Source organism: Simochromis diagramma, unplaced genomic scaffold (genome assembly GCF_900408965.1).
Source record: "Simochromis diagramma unplaced genomic scaffold, fSimDia1.1 OVJJ01000361.1, whole genome shotgun sequence".
Lineage (NCBI taxonomy): Eukaryota > Metazoa > Chordata > Actinopteri > Cichliformes > Cichlidae > Simochromis > Simochromis diagramma.
This window is the reverse complement of record NW_024386860.1, coordinates 4,464,722-4,486,506: the sequence shown is the minus strand read 5'-3', so window position 1 is coordinate 4,486,506 and position 21,785 is coordinate 4,464,722. Positions and strand designations below refer to the sequence as shown.

The 21,785-nt window shown below is 40.3% G+C and overlaps 2 protein-coding genes across 10 annotated transcripts; both read right to left on the bottom strand.

Annotated features, from left to right (window-relative positions):
* Positions 1–1,408: 1,408 nt before the first annotated feature.
* On the bottom strand, positions 1,409–2,304 carry LOC120732341 (cortexin domain-containing 1-like). Its single transcript, XM_040029860.1, has one exon. It carries the CDS (start codon positions 1,928–1,930, stop codon positions 1,745–1,747), a length of 186 nt encoding a protein of 61 aa, XP_039885794.1. The 5' UTR covers positions 1,931–2,304; the 3' UTR covers positions 1,409–1,744.
* Positions 2,305–5,818: 3,514 nt separating this feature from the next.
* arnt (aryl hydrocarbon receptor nuclear translocator) lies at positions 5,819–21,092 on the bottom strand. 9 transcript variants are annotated; one of them, XM_040029847.1, is made up of 21 exons: positions 20,738–21,092; positions 20,056–20,149; positions 19,842–19,880; positions 19,702–19,752; positions 19,445–19,492; positions 18,583–18,796; positions 16,863–17,076; positions 16,665–16,767; positions 16,504–16,569; positions 16,294–16,379; positions 16,067–16,143; positions 15,522–15,656; positions 15,337–15,411; positions 13,397–13,548; positions 13,064–13,189; positions 12,522–12,597; positions 10,097–10,287; positions 8,288–8,483; positions 7,918–8,116; positions 7,682–7,803; positions 5,819–7,589 (listed from the first exon to the last, which is right to left on the bottom strand). In XM_040029847.1, the coding sequence occupies exons 1-21, from the start codon at positions 20,772–20,774 to the stop codon at positions 7,506–7,508; spliced, it is 2,385 nt and encodes a 794-aa protein (XP_039885781.1). In that variant the 5' UTR covers positions 20,775–21,092; the 3' UTR covers positions 5,819–7,505. The 9 variants fall into 9 exon arrangements, with proteins under 9 accessions (XP_039885781.1, XP_039885784.1, XP_039885783.1 ...); XM_040029850.1 differs by having other exon boundaries at positions 7,918–8,113; XM_040029849.1 differs by having other exon boundaries at positions 13,064–13,186.
* Between the last annotated feature and the right edge of the window lie 693 nt (positions 21,093–21,785).

Genomic DNA, 21,785 nt, shown 5'->3' with positions numbered 1-21,785 from the left:
ATTGTAACGTTTTTATTTAATGAATAAAATTGCATCATCGTTTTAGTATAAGTGCAGTCAAGCTCTACAAATACTGCATGTGTGATTCAGCTAACTGTGTGAATGTGCACAGAAATTGCTTTAGACAATGATCTCATGGAGTGTTTCCATGCAGGAACTTTGAAATGTTTTAATTACGTCAGGTCACTTTATTAGGTACGCTGGTTAGACTGCTAAATAACTCAGATATCACACAATAATATGGTCAAGATGCGAAAGTTCAAACTGAGCATCAAATGGAGAAGAAAGGTCACAACATGAAAGCATGTGTTCTATCAACAGTGTAGGCTGCTGCTGCTGGTGTAATGGGGTGGGGGATATTTTCTTGGCACACTTTGTGCCCCTTAGTATTAACGGAGCATAGTTTGTATACCACAGCCTACCTGGGTCTTGCCGGTTCCTTTGTGACTGCAGTATACCCAATTTTCCAATGGCTGTTTCCAGCAGGATAACACATATATCACAAAGTTGACAGTGAGTTCACTGCACTCAAATGACTCAAATAGTCACCAGATCTCAGTCCAATAGAGATGTGATGAAATGGGAGACTCGCCTCATTGATTTGCAGTAAACAAATCTGGATCAGCAGCAACTGTGCGATGCGATCACATTAATATGGACAAAAAATTCAGAGTAAGGTTTCAAGCACCTTGTTGAATCTATGCCATGAAAAATTAAGGTAGGTCTGAAGACAAAAGAGGGTCCAACCCAACCCAGTAGTAGCAAGGTGTACCTAATAAGGTGTCTGGTGAGTGCAAAGCAATTATTTAATTAACTTTGGACTGTTAGAATGAGTTAGTCTCACTGGGATCACTGGGTGTGGATCACTGGGTGTGAATTCCTGTATTTGAAAGAGTGGCTGGAAGCGGCAAAGCATCACTGTAACACAAACTAAACGAAAGGAAACACAAACAATAAACTTGTGAAAAATATTAAAAACCTAGAATTTTAAAGGTTGGCTTTAACAGATTGTGAAGTCAGTTTGTGAAATACATCCGGAAGGCTATGTGAGCTGAATATTCACATCATGTTTATTATAAAAACCACTGTGGACAAAGAGAAGCTTTTCAGTTTTTCTTCCACATAGACACCATCATCGACTTACTGACACCTGCTACAAGCTAACTTACTTCCACAATTTCTTCAATAATAAGTCGTTTGCACGAGAGTTTGCGCAAACAGCTCAAAAACATCGTGTGGCAGAATTTGGGGAATGAACTGAACATCTGTTTTGCATTGAGAACATCTGCGCTCTATTATCGTGGAAGGGAGGGGATTTGCTTTTGTTGCAATTAAGCAGCTTTTCACAGTGTACTTTCTGGTACAATGAACAGATTCCACTCCATTCTTAAGAATCACCCGAGACTTATTGAACTGTTTTTCCCCCTCATAATTTGTCCTAGCATTAAAAAGCTATGAGATATTTACAGAAACATGTGGGGCATTAATGCATGTTTCAACAAATCACATTATGAAACATGTTCTACATTTTAGATGGACGCTTACATGATTAGAAGGTGCAGATGCTGTTGGCATAACTCTATCCTGCTGCCGTAGGGTAGAAGCTTTATAAAAGTTCAAAGAGGGTCTCAAACCGCTCAGCCCCCTCACTCATTCACAAAAAATGCCTGAAAATATTCTGTGGCATGTAGGATTTTATTTCTGTTATCCCATCTGTACAGCTTGAACCGGTCTCTGGTCTCCATCACTCCTCCGTTTCCTCCTCCTGGTATGTCGTTTCAGAGATTGCGCTGTAAGGGTCCAGCACCATCTGAGCACAGCGGATGATGGTCACCAACAAGAAAAAGCAGAGGAGGAAGAAGAAGAAGAGGGCAAACCCGAGATCTACATCCACATCCAGCCTGGCCACAGGGAGGGCTGGAGGGTCCATGTTGAAATATCCAAATAAATCCAAAGTTTATCTGCTTCACAGTTCTCTTCTCATCTGTTGGCTTCGATAAAAGTGCCTCCTTCAGTTCGTCACGTATCATCCAACTGTTCTTCTGTCTTGGCTGTTTTTCCTCTCTGCGCTGACACCTAACGTCCTCGTCCCGAAGATAAGATTTACTGATGGACACACGGAGCTCCATTTGGCTACCGTGTCCTCTATGCATAGTTAATAAGGAGTTTGGTAACAATCAGGCCGTTCCTGAGATTAGGACACCCAGGCATCTCTTTAGGACATGAGGCCTTTACAGGAGATTACACCTGAGTAGGATCTCAGTTCTCAGCGCAAGGTGTAGATAGATGACAACAAGGAAGAAATTGTGGCTGTACACAGTTTTGTTTTGTTTTCTTTTAATCTTGCTCAGGTGAAGTGAGCAGATTGAAATCCTCCAATCTGCTGTGCCACGTGCCCCTGCACAGCAGCATGACGTTTGGGCCACTTTATGGCCTGAAAGAGGCAGAAAGATGAGAGCACAAGATGGTCAAGATGGTCAAGAAAAGGGAGGGAAAAAAGGGTTGAGGAGGAGAAAGAGGATATGATGCCTTAGTGGCAATCCACTTGAGAGGGTTTGGAATTTGATCCTGACCAAAAAAAAATGCAGATTGCTTGTATTCTGATGCCACTAACAGACACACAAACACACAACGAGTAAAGTGACTCTACGTAAATAGCAGCGAATCCAACTAAAAAGTCTGATGAGGAGGTGAATTTGTTGAAACGATACTGGAAAAACAAGATTTACAGCACATGCTGTCACTCAAGTGCAACCCAAAGACTGAAGAGGTGACACAGTAAACCTCTCTTAGAAGAGTTGTAGCATTGCTACCATCCGTTTTCACCCCCAGCCTGTGAAAGAGAGGAGGGAAGGACGAAGGTGGAAACTGATCCCAGGAGATACCTGCAGATATCTCAGTCTTCACTCATAAACAGAAAGGCGAAAGAAACGGGATACAATCCGGGCAAACGTGGTTTTTGTTTTTCCTGCAAATACGAACACAAAATAGTTTAAAGGAAGCTCAAGCAAGGATGGATGTAACTACAACAGGGACTGCTGTGTGAATAGACCAATGCCATAAACTGTGGAAATACAGTAACCCCCAGGATTATTTGGACAGTCACATAGTACTTTTGCCTCTGTGCAGCATCACGGTACATTTTAAATCAAGTGATGTACTTGCAGACATCAACAAATGAAATAGCATTACATTAAATATTTTGGAATTACAGTCCTTTTTATACACAATCCCCCATTTTCAGAGGCTCAAAAGTAATTGGATAACTGACTGATACACAGTTTCATGATCAGGTTTCCATGACAAATGAAGCAGATAGAAAGATCAAAGTGATGATCTTGCATTTGGTTGCTTTTTACAATAACCCTCAATATGAGGTTTAAAGAAATGGAAAATGGTTCTTATATGGCACCTTTCTACTCAAGCACTTGAGCAAGTGTTTTATACAACATGCCTCATTCACCTATTCATAAAAGCACCTTTTCTCTACCTAAGTAGGTGATTTCTAGCTAACAAGCACACTCCAATGCACCCATTGTACCGCAAGTTGGGTTTCAGTATCTTGCTCAGGAATACTTTGGCATGCACACCTGGATTGAACCACCAACCAACCTCAGGCCGACTAATAAATGACCTTCTGAGCTACAGACACTACTAGATGTGGGTGCAAATGAAGGATAACAAGAGGCTGAAAACCCCAAATAAACCTACCAGAGAGACAGCAAAAACTTTAGGAGTGGCCAAATCAGCATCATCTGGTTAAAAAGAAGGAATGTACTGACCAGCTCAGCAACACCAAAAGGCCCGAAAGACACAGCAGGCAACTGAAGTACACGACGACAGAATGATTTCCGTAGATAAGAAAAAACACTTTATATGATCTAATCAAGAACACACTCAAGGAAGTTAGTGTAATACAGTGATAACACTAACTTAGATTTATTTAGTGCTTTTGTAGTGTTACTGACCACTCTAAGCACTTTAATTCAGTTCAGTTTTATTTATATAGCACCAAATCACAATAACAGTTACCTCAAGGCATGTTATATTGTAAGTTAAAGACCCTACAGTAATACAGAGAAAACAGAGACGATCCCCACCATCAGATGAGCATGCACTTGGTGAAAGTGGGAAGGAAAAACTCCCTTTTAACAGGAAGAAACATCCAGCAGAACAAGGCTCAGGGAGAGGCGGCCATCTGCCTTGACCAGTTTCGGGTGAGGGAAGGAAGACAACATAAAGACATGCTGTGGATGACAGCATGAGATTAATGATAACCAAATGCAGACTGATGTATAAACACAGTGGGTGAAGAATGAGGTGAGTGAAGAAGAAATACTCAGTGCATCATGGGAATCACCTAGCAGCCCAAGTCTATTGCAGCATAACAAAGGGAGGATTCAGGGTCACCTGATCTAGTCCCAACTATATGCTTCATCAAAAAGTAACGTTTTAAGCCTGATCTTAAAAGTAGAGGCTGTCTCCCAAATCCAAACTGGGAGCTGGTTCCACAGAAGAGGGGCCTGAAAGCTGAAGGCTCTGACTCCCATTCTACTTTTAAATATTCTAGGAAAATATTCTACTTGTAGTAGGCCTGCAGTCTTAGAGTGAAGTGCTCTAAAGGAGTGATACGGTACTATGAGGTCATTAGGATAAGATGGGGCTGATTATTCAAAACCTTGTATGCGAGGAGAAATATTTTAAATGTGATGGGTTTAACAGGGAGCCAATAAAGAGAAGCCAATATGGGAAAAATATTTTAGTAGTACTCTTGTAGAAACATTTTAAATCAACTAAAGGCTTTTCCTGGAGTTTTGAGCACATCTGATAAAATTTATTAATTGCACAGATTAAAGAAAGCAGTGATAAATATTTATAAAGATATCCTGGTCAAAAAACGGGAAATCAAGGTGTGTCCCCATCTGGCATTGTGGATAGACAGAATCGGGCCACATACGTGTTTATTGATGATGTGACTGCTGATGGAAGTGGAAAGATGAATTCTGAAGTGCTGCTCGGACTCATCCAAATGCTGGAAAACTGAACAGACAGCATTTCACAGGTAAAATGACTCAAAGCAAACTGCAAAAGGAACCCAAGAGATTCTTAAAGCAAAGAAATTAGATATTCTTCAAAGGCCAAGTCAGTCACCTGATCTCAACCTAACACAGTAGCTTTTAGTTACTGAACTCAAAGCTAAAGGCAGAGAGACCTACAAAAAAGCAGCACCTGAAGGCTAGTTAGCATCTTCAAAGACTGCAAATGAATTTCATCACATTAAAATACTAAAACAATCCACGAAGTTAAAATTATGGTTTGCTCGTGCAATTAAAATGCCTGCAAATGGGGGACTGTAAAAATGCCCGTAATTTCAAAGCAGTTAATGTAATACCCTTAAGTCTTGCGTAAAAACTTGAGTCTGCACAATCCTGAATAATACATTTAACATTGACTGTGGCAGTACACAGATGCAAAATTTACTACAGTATATCTTTTTATAATAAAAAAAATACTGCTAATTAACAAAAAATTAAGCAAGAGGGAGCTTATCTCATGCAGTGAACTGATATAAAATAAAGATTATACTGAACTATGAATAAGGATAAGTCACTTTAGTAAAGAATAAAAACCTGGAGCTGAAAAACATAATAAAATGCAAACCCAGTACAATAAAACACTTTCATTTTGGACATTGTAACAATTTAATACAAAAACCAAAACATATCTCTCTCATTTAAAATTTCATATACCTCTACAGTATATTTATATATGTGTGTTTCTATGAGTGAGGGAAGAAAAAGAAAGAAACAAAACTGGATACAGAGTAACCAATGAGATTTTCATCAATAACGAAGACAACACAGTCACCAACAGCATAGCATCCTCTGGAAGATGAAGCCTGGGCGTTATCTACATGAGTTTACATACATTGACATAATCTGTTATCATGAATGTGTGTATGCTACACACAGAAAAGAGAAGATAACATCAGGGGTCAACTTTAAACTCCACATCTTAAAACTTAAATCATCTTAGAAGCACAGCCGTTCATTGCGAGACATTCTGCTAGAATGCAAAATCACCAAAAAAACAGACTCAGTCCAAGTCTAACAAACAACAGGACAGAACAAAACACTGTTAAAAAAATACACATACATGGACATTCTCACTGAATATCATACCAGTTTTGTCTCTGTTGATTCCATTTTAATCCTGAATACCCTGATTAAACCATTAGTAAAATACCAGTCAGAGAACGGTTAATGGATAGATCAAGAGTTCAAACAATATAATACTTTGGAGACATTTCAATTAAAAATCACACGTCTCCATTTCAAAACATTTAAAGGAAACATTTATAACAATGATAAAGAATGGCTTGAAAATTACACAATTCCTGCTTGTTAATTATTGCTGTGTGATTTTTTATTTAATATTTCTCTTATAAAATACGTACAAAAGCCTGTAATTAAAGGGTAATCAGGGTAGCAGAAAGAAGCAAATTAAGCAAGGCAGAAACCCAATAAGCTTGAGTTGATTATGATACTGTATGCATCCATTTTACAAACATTAACACATGTATATTGTATTTATGTCTATGTATGCAACAAAAAATAGATTGTTTACATTTCAAATGGACACCTTATAGGAAAAGAAAATGTATATAAGTCATTTTAAGGTGTGTTGAAGTACATCACAAAAAAAAATGCTTGCATGTTTCACAAAAAGGGGGAAAACAAATGAATTCACAGGGGAGACCACCTTTGTACATGGAAAACTACTTGATAAAAATCTGTGCTATGGACAGTTCAGTCATGCGGAGACATGCTGTGGATAGGAAACAGAGTGTGGTTAGCGTGCAACAGCTGAGAATTGAGAAAGAAAGGGAAAAAAGGGAAAAAAAAAATTAATAAAATTACCAAAGCTGTATATCCCTGCAATTTCCCAAGAGTTTAAATCAGTGACTGGAGTGATTAGTCTACACGCCAAAGGCTAAAACAGCAAAACACACTCTTAAAAAATGCCTGAGAAAAAACACGAATATATTAGAATAAAAGGCCTTTGTGTGCAAGTGTGTGTTTACTTCCGTTTTCATTTCCATTTACCAGAGTTAGGAGGGTGTTTTGTGCAGTCTATTCAAGTGTGGTTGTGGGATTGTGCGTTTTTATATTTATATATATATTTTTTATATATATATATGAACATATATACTGTATATCACATATCTACAACATGGGTTGTTGAGCTTTGGGCAGTGCTAGCTAGAAAATTCTCTTACAATGGCGGTATATTGTTAAAATAATCTTTTAGTCAGTAGCAAATTCTTGATTTTTCTCCCATTCCCCTGCATTCAACTTTATCCCTCCATCCTTAACTGTCTTGTAGCTGTGCAGTTGAAGCCATGCAAAGAAGGGGAAGAGCAGAAAGAACAGACGAGGAGAAGAGCTAAATATAAGAAACCGTGAGGGCAAAAAATTAGGCAAGACGACAGAAGTATTTCCAGGTCACTCGTTAAATGGCGTGTACATAGGAATCTCAAAGTCCTCGTTGCTGAAGTTGGCAGGCTGGTCCAACATAGACAACACATCCTGAGTCAAATAAAAGAAACAGATTTATTTAATGTGACATAGAATAGAAAAGTAAAACAACATCTAAAACTGAATGAGCTTGTGTCACTCACAGGAAAGATGTCTTGCTGGTTGCCCTGCTCTGAATTACTCTGTGAATGCTGCTGGCCTTGCCACTGGGGCCACACTGCCTCTGCTGCTCGAGGAGGGAACTGTGCCCCAGACTGAGAGCCATCTGGGACAGGAGTGCAGAAGAGATTGAGACTACAGACCAGTACAACTAAAGACAAAGAAGAAGACGAAAAAAAGAAGAAGAAAAAACCCCACACACAATATACACACAACCTACCAAAACCGTTGTTGTTGAGGCTTGCACGAGCATTCATTTGCGAGTAGTTTGCGCCGCTGGTGGCGGTGGGAGCAGCACCTGTAGGCATGGGAGCAGCACCTGTTGGCATCTGGCCAAAAGTGTTGGTAGGGCCGCCTACAAACCCTCCCATGGGAGTAAATTGTGGCGACATGGTCTTTGCCGCCTGGGGAGCCACCTGCTGGGTAGAAAAGTAACAGAGATTTCTTAATTTACTAGCCCTTAGGTAGTATGATGTGATCAATAACCAAGCAGGCATGTAAACATATTCCCGATAGTGTCTTTTTTGTGAATATAAAATGACTAAAAATGCCATCAAACACAATCACACAATTTGGTTATACTAGTTTACCTGGTTATTAAATTGCGGTCTGGCTGCAGGTCCAGCCCCAGGCCACCCGCCTGCTGGGCCTCCATGGAGGGGGCTTGTCGTACTGGATTGGTTAACTTGCTGTGGGGCTACGTTCTGACGAGAAATCTGAGCCAAGATCTGTCCTGCTGAGGCTGAGTGGGTGGGCTGCGGTATCTGTGGATTCATATTGACTGGTCTATGGAGAAAAGTGACAACATGCATAGGGATAAAATCAGATCAGAGCCCAACATTCTGTCATAATCTCTGTGGAGACAGGTTTCAGATGTGTAAGTGTTTTGGTGGCATTGTCTCGCCAATATTGTGATGCAAATATATTTGATGGACAATAATTCCTGACAACATCACTGCATGTCAACATTTCACTGCTTCATTTCTACTTTTTGCCAGTGTTGGATTTGGCAAACAATTTTTTTAAAGTTTCTAAACGGGAAAGAAAACGTATTTGCTGAGAGTCTGCAAAGGTTAGTGGCAAACATTATAAGAAGGCGTGCTAACCACAGAGGTTGCTGTTAAGGCTCTTTTCCACTAGCACCTGCTTGGCTCGATATAATTCCAATTGATTTTTAGGATTTTTTTTTCCCCATTAGGGGGTAGTACCCGGTACCAGGTATGATGCCATTGGATGGGGCATGAGAGTGGAACAAGAATAAAACCGGGCATTTAAAAAAACAAAACACAAAACAACCAGCAGCGAGGGACACGGCCACACATGCTTTTTGGCTCTCTTCTTTTACCCGGAGACTGACAAAAAGCCACAGACCGAGCAGCATTTATACCATTGCCTCCATGCCCTCCATTGTTGTGTTGCGTCTCATATAAATGACATGACAGGACTTTCAGGTTCCCTTGCTATAACAACCACAATTGTAATGTGGTACTCAACTGTATTGGAAAACGACTAAAACGGAGAAGAGAAGAGTCGAGTAGGTGCAAAGGGAAAAGACGCATTAGTGACATCTTCTTGCATCTACTGCCGGTCATAAGCATTCCTTCTACTGTTTATGACACTCCCAACTCTCGGGAATACAATGAGTGATAACGGATTTGGACTAAAGGTAATTTTGCTAGTTTGATGATGGGATGAAACTAAAAATGTTAGAAAAGCTTTTAATGGTATTCCATCATCTGAGTTTCTGATTGTAGTTCAGTTCGGTCTTGCTGTTGCAGGTGCTGTATTCGTGCTGACCCGCTTCTAAGGCCATATATACACACAGTACTTTGTTAGGACATGATATACAAGTTATCTTTTACGTTATGATCGATTCAATGTGATTGGAAATCTACTAAATAAGACATGACAAACATTTACAACAAAAAAAAAAGTATAGCAAATTTTAAAGTCAGGAGAACAGGGAGTATAGCTACTTCAGTCTGTGCTTTGAAGAGCAGATTTTGAAGGGACCTATAATCTTTGCCAGGCATCTTCTGCATCAACTTAAAGCTTTTATTACCCGATTTCCAGACACAGTGGAAGATTTACAACTTAGTAACTGGGAGTTTTTCTCCTTGCCTCCAGTTGGTAGATAATAAACATTTCTAAATTTTTACTACAGTAAGGTTCACAGCATTAACTTTACATTATCCCAAGGTGATAATAAAACCTAATTTAGTCCTATATCAACTAAATGAAGCTACAAAAGTGCTTGTTTATGGGGGAAATAGCTATGCACTTCTAAGTAACTGAAATTAAATGTCTAAGAGTAAATATATTCACAAGCGACAGCACACAAACACTGAGCAGCCCTCACAATGACTAAGGTACACATACGGACACAGAACACTTGCTACCTGTATGCATCGCTGGAACGACCAGCAGCAAAGTTGTTGTTTGGGGCGTAGATCTGGGTGGATGGAGTAGGGGTGGAGGAAGGAAGGCCTTTGGTCTGATCTTGCCCTTGGAAAAGCGAAGGGTAGAGTTCTGGTTTCTCAATGCTCTTGCTGTGGTCCGGCCCTGCTGCAGTGACTGGCTGCACCTGCATCTGAAGCCAACCCAAAAAAAAGAAAGAAAAAAAAGGCGTGAGTCTAGAGTTACACTAAAGAAGAGCAGGCTCAAAACATAAACTGTAAACATTCTGGTGATCAATAATGAAAATAACTGATGCCTGCAGCGCTGGGCAAGTTAAAGGTCTGGTTTGTAACAGACCAGCCTCTGTTCACAGTAGCATGAGGACAACTAAAAACATTAAGGACTTTAAAACTAGCAAAAATGTCCCACACAATACAAACGGTATCAATAAAACCAACTAAAATGTTATGACTGAACTGTTTTTCCTTTATATGTTCATATGTTGTTAATCTACATATGTTCAGTAAGTGAGGTGAACGACTGGCCCATGCTGCAAGTCTGTAAAACTGCACGCTGAGGGTGATGTAAAAACTGCTGCTGCCAACACAAAAACAGCTGCTTGTGAACATGGACCATCTAATAAACATTTGTGTGTACCACTGTCGGTTGTGAATACTCTGTTGCCCTAGTAACCGCTACTGGCAGCTTTCCATGGCAGTTACAGTTTAACTGACGCCACTGCTTCCACCATTTGGTCAGATCTAAGAATAAGCAAATATTGACATGTTCTAGCTGCTCCCTGTGGATACTTTACTTCTAATTGCAATTGTGCATCTGCTGCGCCATTTTTCTATCCTGCAGTCAGTTTAGCTTTCACAGCTTTGGCACTAAATTGACTGAAAAGCCTAAAAGTTATGAGGGACCCAGAGTTGGAATCCAGTTTATTGCTAATAGTTGCTTTACTTTACCACCATTGGCCATCTTGCTTGTAGTTCACCTTATTTCTGATTCATAAATTGTGTTGTTTTACCTATTGCCGTTTTCATAACCAAAGATTAAGAGGTTACATGATAACTAAATTAATTCCTTTTAGTTGTGAGTTTGAATGAAAACTGATCTAATGTATAAACAGAGGTATGAATTGCTAATGACAAAATAAGGAAACTGCACTGTGAAGAGCAGCAAACTTCCTCATATCTCACATGTCAATTAGACAACACTCGCTGGTTTAGAAATGGCTTAGAAAAAAAAAGAAAAGTGCAAGGCTTTTGTTTGGCGTATACAGAAAATCCAGCGCTTTTTGGGCGATTTCCGCCACTGGTGTTTTATGATGTAGCCCATCTAATAAGAATGTCCCCAGTTTACTATCAATGCAATTCTTAATGGTTTCTGTAATCAATTATTTCCACTTGTCAGACACTGAAAATACGCACACACTTACTGAGACATATAGAAACTACACGCCCATCACCACATGCTGATGTGCTGCTTATATAGGTGGCTAGCTGATGATGGCTGTCTTAAGTACAAGAACAGCACAAGCAAATATAAACACTTAAAAGACTAATCGTAAATATGGGATAAATAAATATTTTCTTTATCAGAAAAATATATTAGATGTAGCAGACTAAATGCTGTGCCTCTCTTCAAACTCACTCCTACATGCTGCAGGTATCACAGCTAGAATGGCAAACTTTACAAGAAAACCTTCCAAATTTACAGATATAGCAGGTGATCTGCCTACAGACAGCTTTGACGTTTGCTTATTATTGAGTCATTTGTGCTCTTGTTTTGAAAACCAGATGACAGTGGATGGAAGCAGCTGCAAAACATTTTCTTATCACACCGTTGGTTAGATGAAGGAATTTGACTTTTACTTTAATGTCACGTTCCACATATAGTTTCACAGGTGAAATTGTTGATGTGGTTTTCACCAATCAACTTGTCCAGCTATGTTTTGCTGGACTATCTATGGCACTGTCCTGCTCACTGCTGTCTTTTTGCAACTAGGAGGTTAAAGCTCAGGCTAAATGCAAACAAACATCCTTGTAGCTTCTCAAAAAACAACAACAAAGAATGCAGCACAAAACTGTGCTCAGACCTACACCATTTCATTTGAGAAGTTGATATTCTCCCACTGCCCCAATATTTTCTCTGTAACATATCTGCACAATTCACATGAGTCATGATTAAAAAAATAATAATTTCTGCTAAAAATGACTAAGTACTACAGCAGAAAGCACTGTAGTTGACTCAAGCAAGAATAGCAGGCAGTTGTAAGGAAGTTGTGATGATTCTACCAACATCCGGATGTGTTTTCCTGGAAAGCAAACAATCTACATCCTGCCACTGTTTCTATAAAAAGAAACTCAAAAGAAACAGGAAACGTGTATGCTTCAGTCAAGTGGTACAGTCGTGTTCCCTGACCTGTGGGTGGGTCATTGATCCTGGTTCATATGGACCATCTCGTCCTTCCAGGTCAGCCTGTTGTTGTTGTAGCTGTCTGAAAAAGTAGAAGAGAGAGAGTTTGTTATTTGAAGTCGGCCTAATATACCATAACTTCCACAAACCCATGCTCTTCACTGTTGCATTAGAAATCCCAAACACCTGCTGACAAACTAGCACTCAGCCCACCACCGTCAACCACCGTCCACCGTGGGAACACAAAAGGTGTCAGGAGAAGAATGTGAGAGTACATACAGCTAACATGCCACACCACCTATGCCAAAAGCTCACCTCTTTAAAGTATATTTAATACTCAGAATAATAAAAGAAAAATAAGACATGCTCCATTTTAGCACTTCTATTCCATTACTACAGAAATGAAGAAAGGAAGAATCACCCAGAGTGGGAAAAACACAAAAAACAGAAGAACTATAGTTTGCTAGAAACAGCAGAAGTCTCCCATGAAGAAGCAGCCCCTGTTCTCCCAAGCAGGGAGAGGATAGGGAGGTCAGGCCTGGTCTCACCTGGTGGCCATCTGGCCCGGACTGAGCACTACAGGAGGACCACTTGGGCTGCTCTGACCCAGGGAAGGGGGCATCGAAGCCCCAGGGGAGGAGATGGGAGTGAGGGGGTCCTGAGCTGAGTTTCTACTGCCCCACAATCATTGGTGGGTGCAGAGGAGAAGTATTGGGAGAGAGTGATGAGTCTGTGGTTTATTAAAAGCAGCTGTGGTAGTTGTGGATGTAAGAGGAACTGTAAGCGTTCACACAGAGGAATGTCTCACAGACACGGTGAAAAACATCAATGCTTTCGTTATTTGCTGGATCTGATTGTGTAATCATGTCTGCTTGACTCACTTGACATTGACATTGGTGCAGATGATGTACTCGATCTCCTCCGAGAACGGGTTCTGGAAAGTGAAGGAGCTGGTTCGCATCCAGATAAATTCTCTCGACTTGGTGCGGAATCGAAACATCACTGACAGAACCTGACCCTTCAGCTTAATCACCTGTGGACACACACATCCAACAAGCCAAACATTCATACTGTGGTGTTTTCATAAGCAATGAGCGGAGGCTTGCATGCACACACAGAAACTGAGTGACTGGAAGATATCGGGTTACAAAGGTAATGGGACAACAGTGTCTACTGCTGAATCTGGTGTTGCAGAAAGAACATTTTCTCTTGCAGCAAATACAATCAGACAAGTGCTCTTCAGTGGAAAATGGACAGTTTATACTTGTATGGTCAGTTTCAGTTTTAGTTTGACTTTGCACCATTAACTTTGAATGTTCTGAGATCTTATCTTCCATTTTTGCTACATTGCTCTTGCAGCAATGCTTTCCCCCATTTTGAGCCTCTGTCATCCACACACAGACATGTAAATTAAAATTTATGTAGTTAAGGAAATAAATTACCAAAATGCAAATAAACTTTCAAGAGAAATCTCTCTCTAACATCATCCAGGTTAAATAACCTGTGTTTCTCATATACAACAAAAGAAAACAAGGATCCAACTATTTAAAGTTAACATCCAAGTGGTTTTGGACAGGGCTAAAAGTTCTACAAAGTTTTCTGGTGCTCAAGATCATGCTGATAGCAGTTCATTTATACTATAAGATACTTTTATTAGCCTTATCGTGACTTTTGATTTGTACAGTTTTACGCCGGATTGCTTTCCTGATGTAAACCCAAACGTATCTGTGTCTCCAGCTGGAATTAAACCAGCAACCTTTTGCTTGCCAAGCAAATATCTAAACCAGTACGCAACAGAACCGTAGCCATTTATTCATACCACAAATCTGAAAATAAACAACATCATCAAGCCATTTGGCATTACAAAGAATTATTGTTAAGTTACTCCTCAGCCTCATGTAGACATTCATCATGTCCACTTTCATGATGAAAGTCCAGGTGCAGCTTTTCTTTATGTGGTTAAAAAAGGTCTGTTTTTTTTACTTAACTACAAACTGTATTAGCGTGACTAAACACAGCTGAAAGCCTCAGACTGCAGCTCTTTTTCTTTCTCGCTAAGGAGCTGTCATCAGATCCATTGAAATTACTACACTTTTAATGGCAAGCCAAACGTGAAGTGTGCGTGAGAGAGAGAGAGAGAGAGAGAGAGAGAGAGAGAGAGAGAGAGAGAGAGAGAGAGAGAGAGAGAGAGAGAGAGAGAGAGAGAGAGAGAGAGAGAGAGAGAGAGAGAGAGAAGGTGAGAGTAGGGAAAGGGAAAAACAAGCAGTGACAACAGAATTCAGCAAATGAATGACTGACACTGCACTGAACCACCACGTAGCAGCCACTGGTAGCTGAAGGGAAAAAAATATGTATTCCTTGACTGGTTGACAAGTGATTGCTTGTTACAGCTTGAGTGAAATTGGTTGTAAAGAGGTATACATCATTGCACGGACAACCTCCTTGCAATTATTTTGGTCACTAGCAGGCTGCAATAGCTAGACTAATAGTGGTGTGCATGGAAAACACCAAGATGTTTGCAAACACTGTGGTGGCAAAACTGTCCTCCATGCAAACTAGGGGCAACCACGACAATCTGCTAGTGACAAAGCAATTACAGCCAGGTTCTTGGTGTAACACCCTTTTTCACCCATCTAACATAATATGATTCCCAATCTCCTTCTCAAAGTCAGGAGTACAGTTTATAAATCTAACAGTGATACCCCATTGAGCTGGTATTCTGTATGAGCAGACACCCAAAGGCAAAGTGTGTTTCATATTTGAATTGGAAAATGGTGGATCAAAGCAACCACAAATATATTAATAAGAGCTTTTAATTCACCTGTTGAAAGCTGTCTCTTAGTAAGCCCTGGTCTTCAGGGTGGGCGAAGTCTAGGATACTCTTCCCCAATAAATCCTGCAACAAAAGAAAATGTGGTTACTCTACAGGACATGAAAACTAACTTCTGATAAAGACTTTCAGAGGAAATGCAATGCAACCCTGGCACTTTAGCCAGCTATGTTCACCTGGGGTTGATATCCGATAGCGGGCAAGCAGCGATGATCTACAAAAGTGAACATGCCCTGACAGTTGTGTCGGGAGATGAACTCCACAGGAACACTGATACTGTTCACATCTGTGTCACCAGGACAACAAGTAACCTGCAGAAGAGTCAAAAATAAAAGGCAATAAAAACCCAGACACAAAAACTTAGATAATATCAAAGTTGCAATGAGCATGAGTAAGATTAGATTTTTTACATTTTCAGTTTCAGATCAGTTTTTGTTCTTGCAAGAACAGAACAAAACGCAGAAGTTCTTAATTATATCAGTGTTTCACAATGACTTCAACTAACTAGTGCAAAATCACCTTCAGATAACACACTAATAAAAAAATAAAATGCAGCTTTTTCCACCTCATAAATCTATCTTCCACCACTCGCACAGTTAATTTTATTTATGTTCTGATGATTTGAGGATCAAAGGTTACTGCACTTTGATATCAACGAAACATTTGCCCGTTTACTTGACCTCACAGCAAAAGACATGGGACCACAAGACATCCACTGTACCTGCAATCTCCCAATAGCAACTAGACAGTAGCGACTCCCCTGAGTATTGTCTGCTTCATCATCTGTTAATGATACTCCTGAAAGACAAAAGACAAAATATAAAGGATTAAAGTTTTTTTTTCAATCTAGCTCTGTGCTTTTAAGCATTGTAAAGAGGTCTTCTGCATATAAGTAAGCAAATATAACAGATGCTCATGTATCTAAAGACTGAGAAGGACTAGTTTTACCTGCAGGGGGCCAGGACTTGATGTATCCTGTGCAGTGCACCACTACATACTGTGGTTCCCCTTCCTTGGCTGCACCCAAACCATTTCTTAGGTTGAAGAAGTAAAGACAATGAAAATATGAATTTACAGCTGGTATATGTTAGGTATGCTTGTTCTCTGCACAGTAAGTTCAATAAGATTGTAAAAGAAGATCTTTTTGTTTTTGGTCACCTGTTTCTGTTCCTAAGAAACTGCAGTCTGTTCATTGACATTGGTTCCACTGGACATGTGCCACACCTGCAAACACAAACAGTCCAACACACCACATGAAACTGTGCATTCTGCTACACATTTCAATACAATCATAAACTATATTATTAACTGTTAATCACCTCATTCTGCAGATGAATGATCGACGAGCTCCCATACTCATCCTCGCTGATGACTGCTGACTTTCCTTCTTCACTGTTCCTGTCTTTAAGTCCAACATCCTCCCTTTTGAGGACAAAGACAACACTGAACTGTGCTCACAAAATGAAACACACATTTTCCTTCATGACTGTGAAACTGCTCCTAGAATGTGTTTATACCTGTGTTGTTATTCTCTGCAGTGGAGAGCTGCTCCTGAAGCTTGTCTTTGTCGTCTGGGTGGAGCTGATCATACAGGGAGGATCCGAGCCAGTCAGACTGTGACTGGTTGAGGACCGGGGTCAGGGAGTCAGAGACATAAACAATGCGCCCCGTCTCGCACGACACCACAAACAGGAAGCCATCAGCAGCCTCCAGAATAAGATGCTTAAGCTCCTACAGACAGACAGCGAGCAGTGAAGGTCAAAGATCAGTTGTGGAGGTATCAATCTAAAGTATTTGTAAAAATGCAGAAAAGTGTTAGAAGTGTAAACACTTCTATGGGAAGAGTATATAGAAACATTGGCTACCTAGTTATTGGCTTGGTAGAGTAGAAATCTGATGGTTTCATTTACGCATTTACAGCCAATAAGTTTAAAAGTAAGAAAACATGAGGCAAGAGAAACTGTTGAGCAGAAATCTACTGGATGAGGTTAAACAATGTTCATACTACCACTATATACGCATTTTAAAGCCATCAGAAACTATCAAACCATGATTGGCTTGCACTTCTGTTTTACTTTTTGTTGCTTGAAAAATACTGAAAAATCTTGACTTGTGTCACATTCAGGTGAAAAATTACTGCTGCTGGATATGAGCCCTGCAACCAGAACACAGCTGCCTAATCCCTGGAACGTTTGTCCCTCAGATAATATCAGCCATTTGTTTCACGTGTATATATCTTAGTCTTTCATCTTGTAACCCCATTGTTGTATTCCAAACCTTTGATGTTTCTGTCTCTGTTTAACCTTTACATGTAAATCTTAAACCCCACTGATTGTTATGTCTTCCTATCCCCTTGCGTATCAGTATTAATGCAATGCTTTTTCAGTGGTTCAGGGTCAGATTTCTAGTCCCACTCTCCGGGTTGGTAAGCCCACCAAATTCAGAAAACTTAAATAAAACACCACACAACTCTCGAAATCATGTCTTCAACTATAATGATATCAGCAATATTTAAACATCTAGTCATCTAATTGTGCACATCCCTAGTTTCATCACTTGCATGCATGCATTTCAGATGTGAACTTTCACATTTCTAATTTACCTTTGGTGAGATGACATAATGCACTGCAAAACAGTATTGTGAGTCTGTTGGTTTGCTTGCAGCGCAGAAGTGACAAAAGTTTTACTTTTCAACCGACAGCCAATCAAATCCGATTCTACCACTGACAGCAGTGTGGAAGCTGATGCAGCATGCAACTAAGCTTTACAATGTAAGAGATACATACACAACATACACAAGTTCTGCATAATATACAAGTGTACACGGCTCACTTGAACACAAGGCATATTAATAGTTGGGTTTTTGAACAATTAACAAATTAAACAAGTGTCTAAATGAACGATGGTTAAAATAAAAATGAACATAACCTTTGACATTACTAATTTAAACTTTACCGACTACCTAATAAGGAAAGTTACTGAAAGTAAAAGCTAACCAACAGCCACAACGTGAGAAAACAAGCATGTTTAAAAAGGTGTTACTTTCAGTATCCTTTACTTCTATTGATTTCAGTGTTACACAGTGTGAAGTTAACTGTGACTGTGAAACCTTTATATTAACAACTCTTACATAAGTAATACTGTCACATAGTCACAGGTATTGCCTTCCCTGAATAGTAAGGGTTTTTTAAATTTTAGCAGGCATTTCAAATCTGAACTTCCTTCCGTTTCTCATACCTGGTCGGTGAGAAATGAAGGTTTGTACGACCCATCTGCATTGGTATTGCCGCTTCCTCTAAGTGACTTCATATGAGAAACTGCCATTCGCAGGATGGTTAGTTTGTCTGGTTTCCGCGCTAGTGCACTGCAGGTGGGTACCATGTCAGATAATTCTGTGATGTAAGCAGTCATCTTATTACGCCTCCGCCTTTCAATCTCACTGTGGTTCTCCCTGGAGTGAGGAAATGAATGAGACAGAGGTGGAGAGGAGGGATCGAGATGGGGGAAACAGATGGGCGGGTGGACAACGAGTATAGTTTAGAGTTTATGTCGCAATGTAAAGATGCCAATCAGGAAGAAGAAGTGAGAGTGCAAGAAGGTGAAACGTGTAATGAACGTATCAAACAATAACGTGAAGTCAATGATCTAAAAAGAAATTTAAAAAATGAACGTGAGAAAGCAAAAGAGTTTGGTCTTTCAAGGCCAGTTTGTGTGATAAAAGAGAGCAAGTGCCGAAAGAGAAAGACCCTTCAGTTAACCTGAGAGGGGAGAGGGGGACAAAACAGACAGAAAGGATAGTTGCTGAAGAGGAAGGGGTTACTGGAGTGAAAAAAATCCTTAACTTACACAGTGTAGCAGTTAGTGACACATAACATAGTGGTGGGTTGAAAGGGGAAACCAGCCTCTTTGGGAAAATAAGCAAAACATTCTGAAGGCACCAAAACAGATGCAAAGCAGCAAAATATACGGGTAATTTTGTGCTGTTGAAACAATAATGTGCTGGTATCCCAGCAGGATAGGAAAGTATTTGATCACTGCATTCAATATCAATATGAATACAAGCAGGAGAGGGAGCCTTCCACAGTGGTACAGGCCATACCTGGCTAGTTTTTCCTTATCTGCAAAACTCTGATCGTCTTCCAAAAACCTGGAAATGAAACCAACCCACTAAAAAAAACAGGCCCAAAGTCACTACCGAAACGAAAGAAGTGCAGGATGACCTCTCCCCTCAAAAAACCCCCCCCCAAAAAAAAACCTGAAGTGGGGAGACAGGCATAGGGGTTGCTCCTGCATCTATATTAATGTTCTGCTATATTCCCTTGCTATATGTCCATTCCTCTAAATTCATCCTCCTACCTGGCAAAACGCTCTTTATCATTGCTGGAGCCTCCTGTGTCATCATCAAACCTGAAGAGAAAGAAGAGAACCAGATTGATTTTTACTATAATGCAGCCAGTTTAAACCCTCGATGTCCAGCTTAACTCACACAAACATACCTGCTTATCTTGCCTCCATCAACATCATCAAAGTCTGGCCTGCGAGAGAGGAGAAACAAGACAATCTGACACAGTTTCACACATTTTTTTCCCACCAGAATTTTCAACCACGACGATCAGAAACAAAAGTCAGCCAGTCAGCAAATGTGCATAGCACAATATGGATACATCAGCACAAAAATTAACAGTATCTCTCTCACACACACACACTTACGCAGCTCGTCTTTTGTTGCTCCCTTTTGGTACAACAGCCCCACCACTTGTTTGGGTCCCACTGGCCCCCATACCCAGATCTGGGTCTTGTAACTCTATTAATAACACAGGGCAACACAGAGGGGCAATAAACAAGATGACAAGTGATTTCCTATTATGCCTGAAGCACTGAAAAACAAACCCAACCACCGCCAGGAGCCTGTAATCGGAGCTCAAAATAACATCAGCGTACATGTGTCTGATTTCAAGGCCACAATATAGAAAATTAACCTCATCTGCTCTTGGTTCGTATTCGTTACGATTCGGGGCTAACCTCAAAGCTACATGTAGCATACAGATACAATCTTGTGCACAGAATTGTCTAAAAACGAAACATTTGAACAGCGTCAGCCTATTGCAACTTGACAGTTTGCTCAACTCAGATTTGGCTTTTCAGCCTAACTCTTTTAGTGGTGCAAAATATGAAAGGAGAGCCACAATAACCGTTAACTAATGTGCGCTAGTTAGCATGTTTGTGCAATAACAAGTCTAGCCATGCTACGGAGCTAAGTTAGCCGACGCTGTCACGCTATCATTGGGAAAGTGTCAGCTTAAAGCTCCGCTCAAGAAATCCCTCATAACTGGTTAACAGCTGCAGTGTGTGGTGTGACTACAAGGTCCCTGTGGCTTAAAGTTGACCTTACCTGCATTTGAAGAAGACATCTCCGTGTGGAATAACATAAACAAAAACTTCAGCTTCACCCGAACAAAAAAAAAAAAAAAAAAAAAAAAATCCTCAACTACCCCGGCCCTCCCCCTTGCCCGTTCGCTAGGTAGCTAAATGCTAACTAGTATCTTGCTGATTTCCTCACTTTCTCGCCCTTTTTCCTTTTGCGTTTATGCAGGCCCTCAAACCATGACTAACACTAGTCCAGGTGACTCAGATAATTTTAATCATAAAAAAATAACAGGTTCACCTCCTCAGTGCCTGTCTCCCTGTTTTCACTCCGTTTAAACCCCCCGTCAACTTAAGATGGCGTTTTTCTCGCTAGCAGGGCTAAAGCTACCGTGTAAACGACACCAATGACGTCACTACCTCAAACCCTGCTGGCAGCGGAGGGAACTGCAGCTCCACCGCTTTCCATGACAGAGGTGCATGATGCAAATGTGACGGGGTTTTGATGCATAACCAGTTCGACTGAAACTTGTGGTTCACACTAACGCCTACAATATTTTACTGCACGGCTGTGAATAGGAATCATCTCTCCTGCTCCTCAAGGTGGCAAATTTAACAACTCGAAGGACGTGAAATAGTCCAGAAATGCTTAGATCAAAGAATTAAACGGCGATTTAATAAATTTTGTGTTTATACCCTGCTACCTGTTTCTAAATGTTGGACTGTTTGTTTAGTGCTTGCAACTTGTCCTTCTTTTTGCTTCCTTAAGGGGGGTCACCACAGAAGATGATCTGCCTCCCTCTCACCTTTTTCCAGGTATACTCTGTCTTACCAGACATCTTCATCTCCTCCATCACTACATCCACGAATCTTCTCCGTAGTCTTCCTCTTTTTCGCAGCCTTTCTTAACCTGAGCAGTCCCTTTGGTACTGTTTTATGTGTGACACAATAATGTAAAATATGGATACATTGCTAATCAAATGAAAGTTGATTAGTTATAGTTATAGCTATACATAAGCTCCAATACCCCACAATTAAAACCATCCATTGCACATAAAGTTTTATACATGCAGTGG

Coding starts and splice junctions, on each gene's coding strand:
- LOC120732341 (XM_040029860.1), bottom strand. CDS start 1,930: ATGGACCCTCCAGCCCTCCCTGTGGCCAGGCTGGATGTGGATGTAGAT.
- arnt (XM_040029847.1), bottom strand. CDS start 20,774: ATGTTATTCCACACGGAGATGTCTTCTTCAAATGCAG. Junction 20,150..20,737: donor GATGTCTTCTTCAAATGCAG/GTAAGGTCAACT, acceptor TGTTATTAATAG/AGTTACAAGACCCAGATCTG. Junction 17,077..18,582: donor CTTCATTTCTCACCGACCAG/GTATGAGAAACG, acceptor GTCTGTCTGTAG/GAGCTTAAGCATCTTATTCT.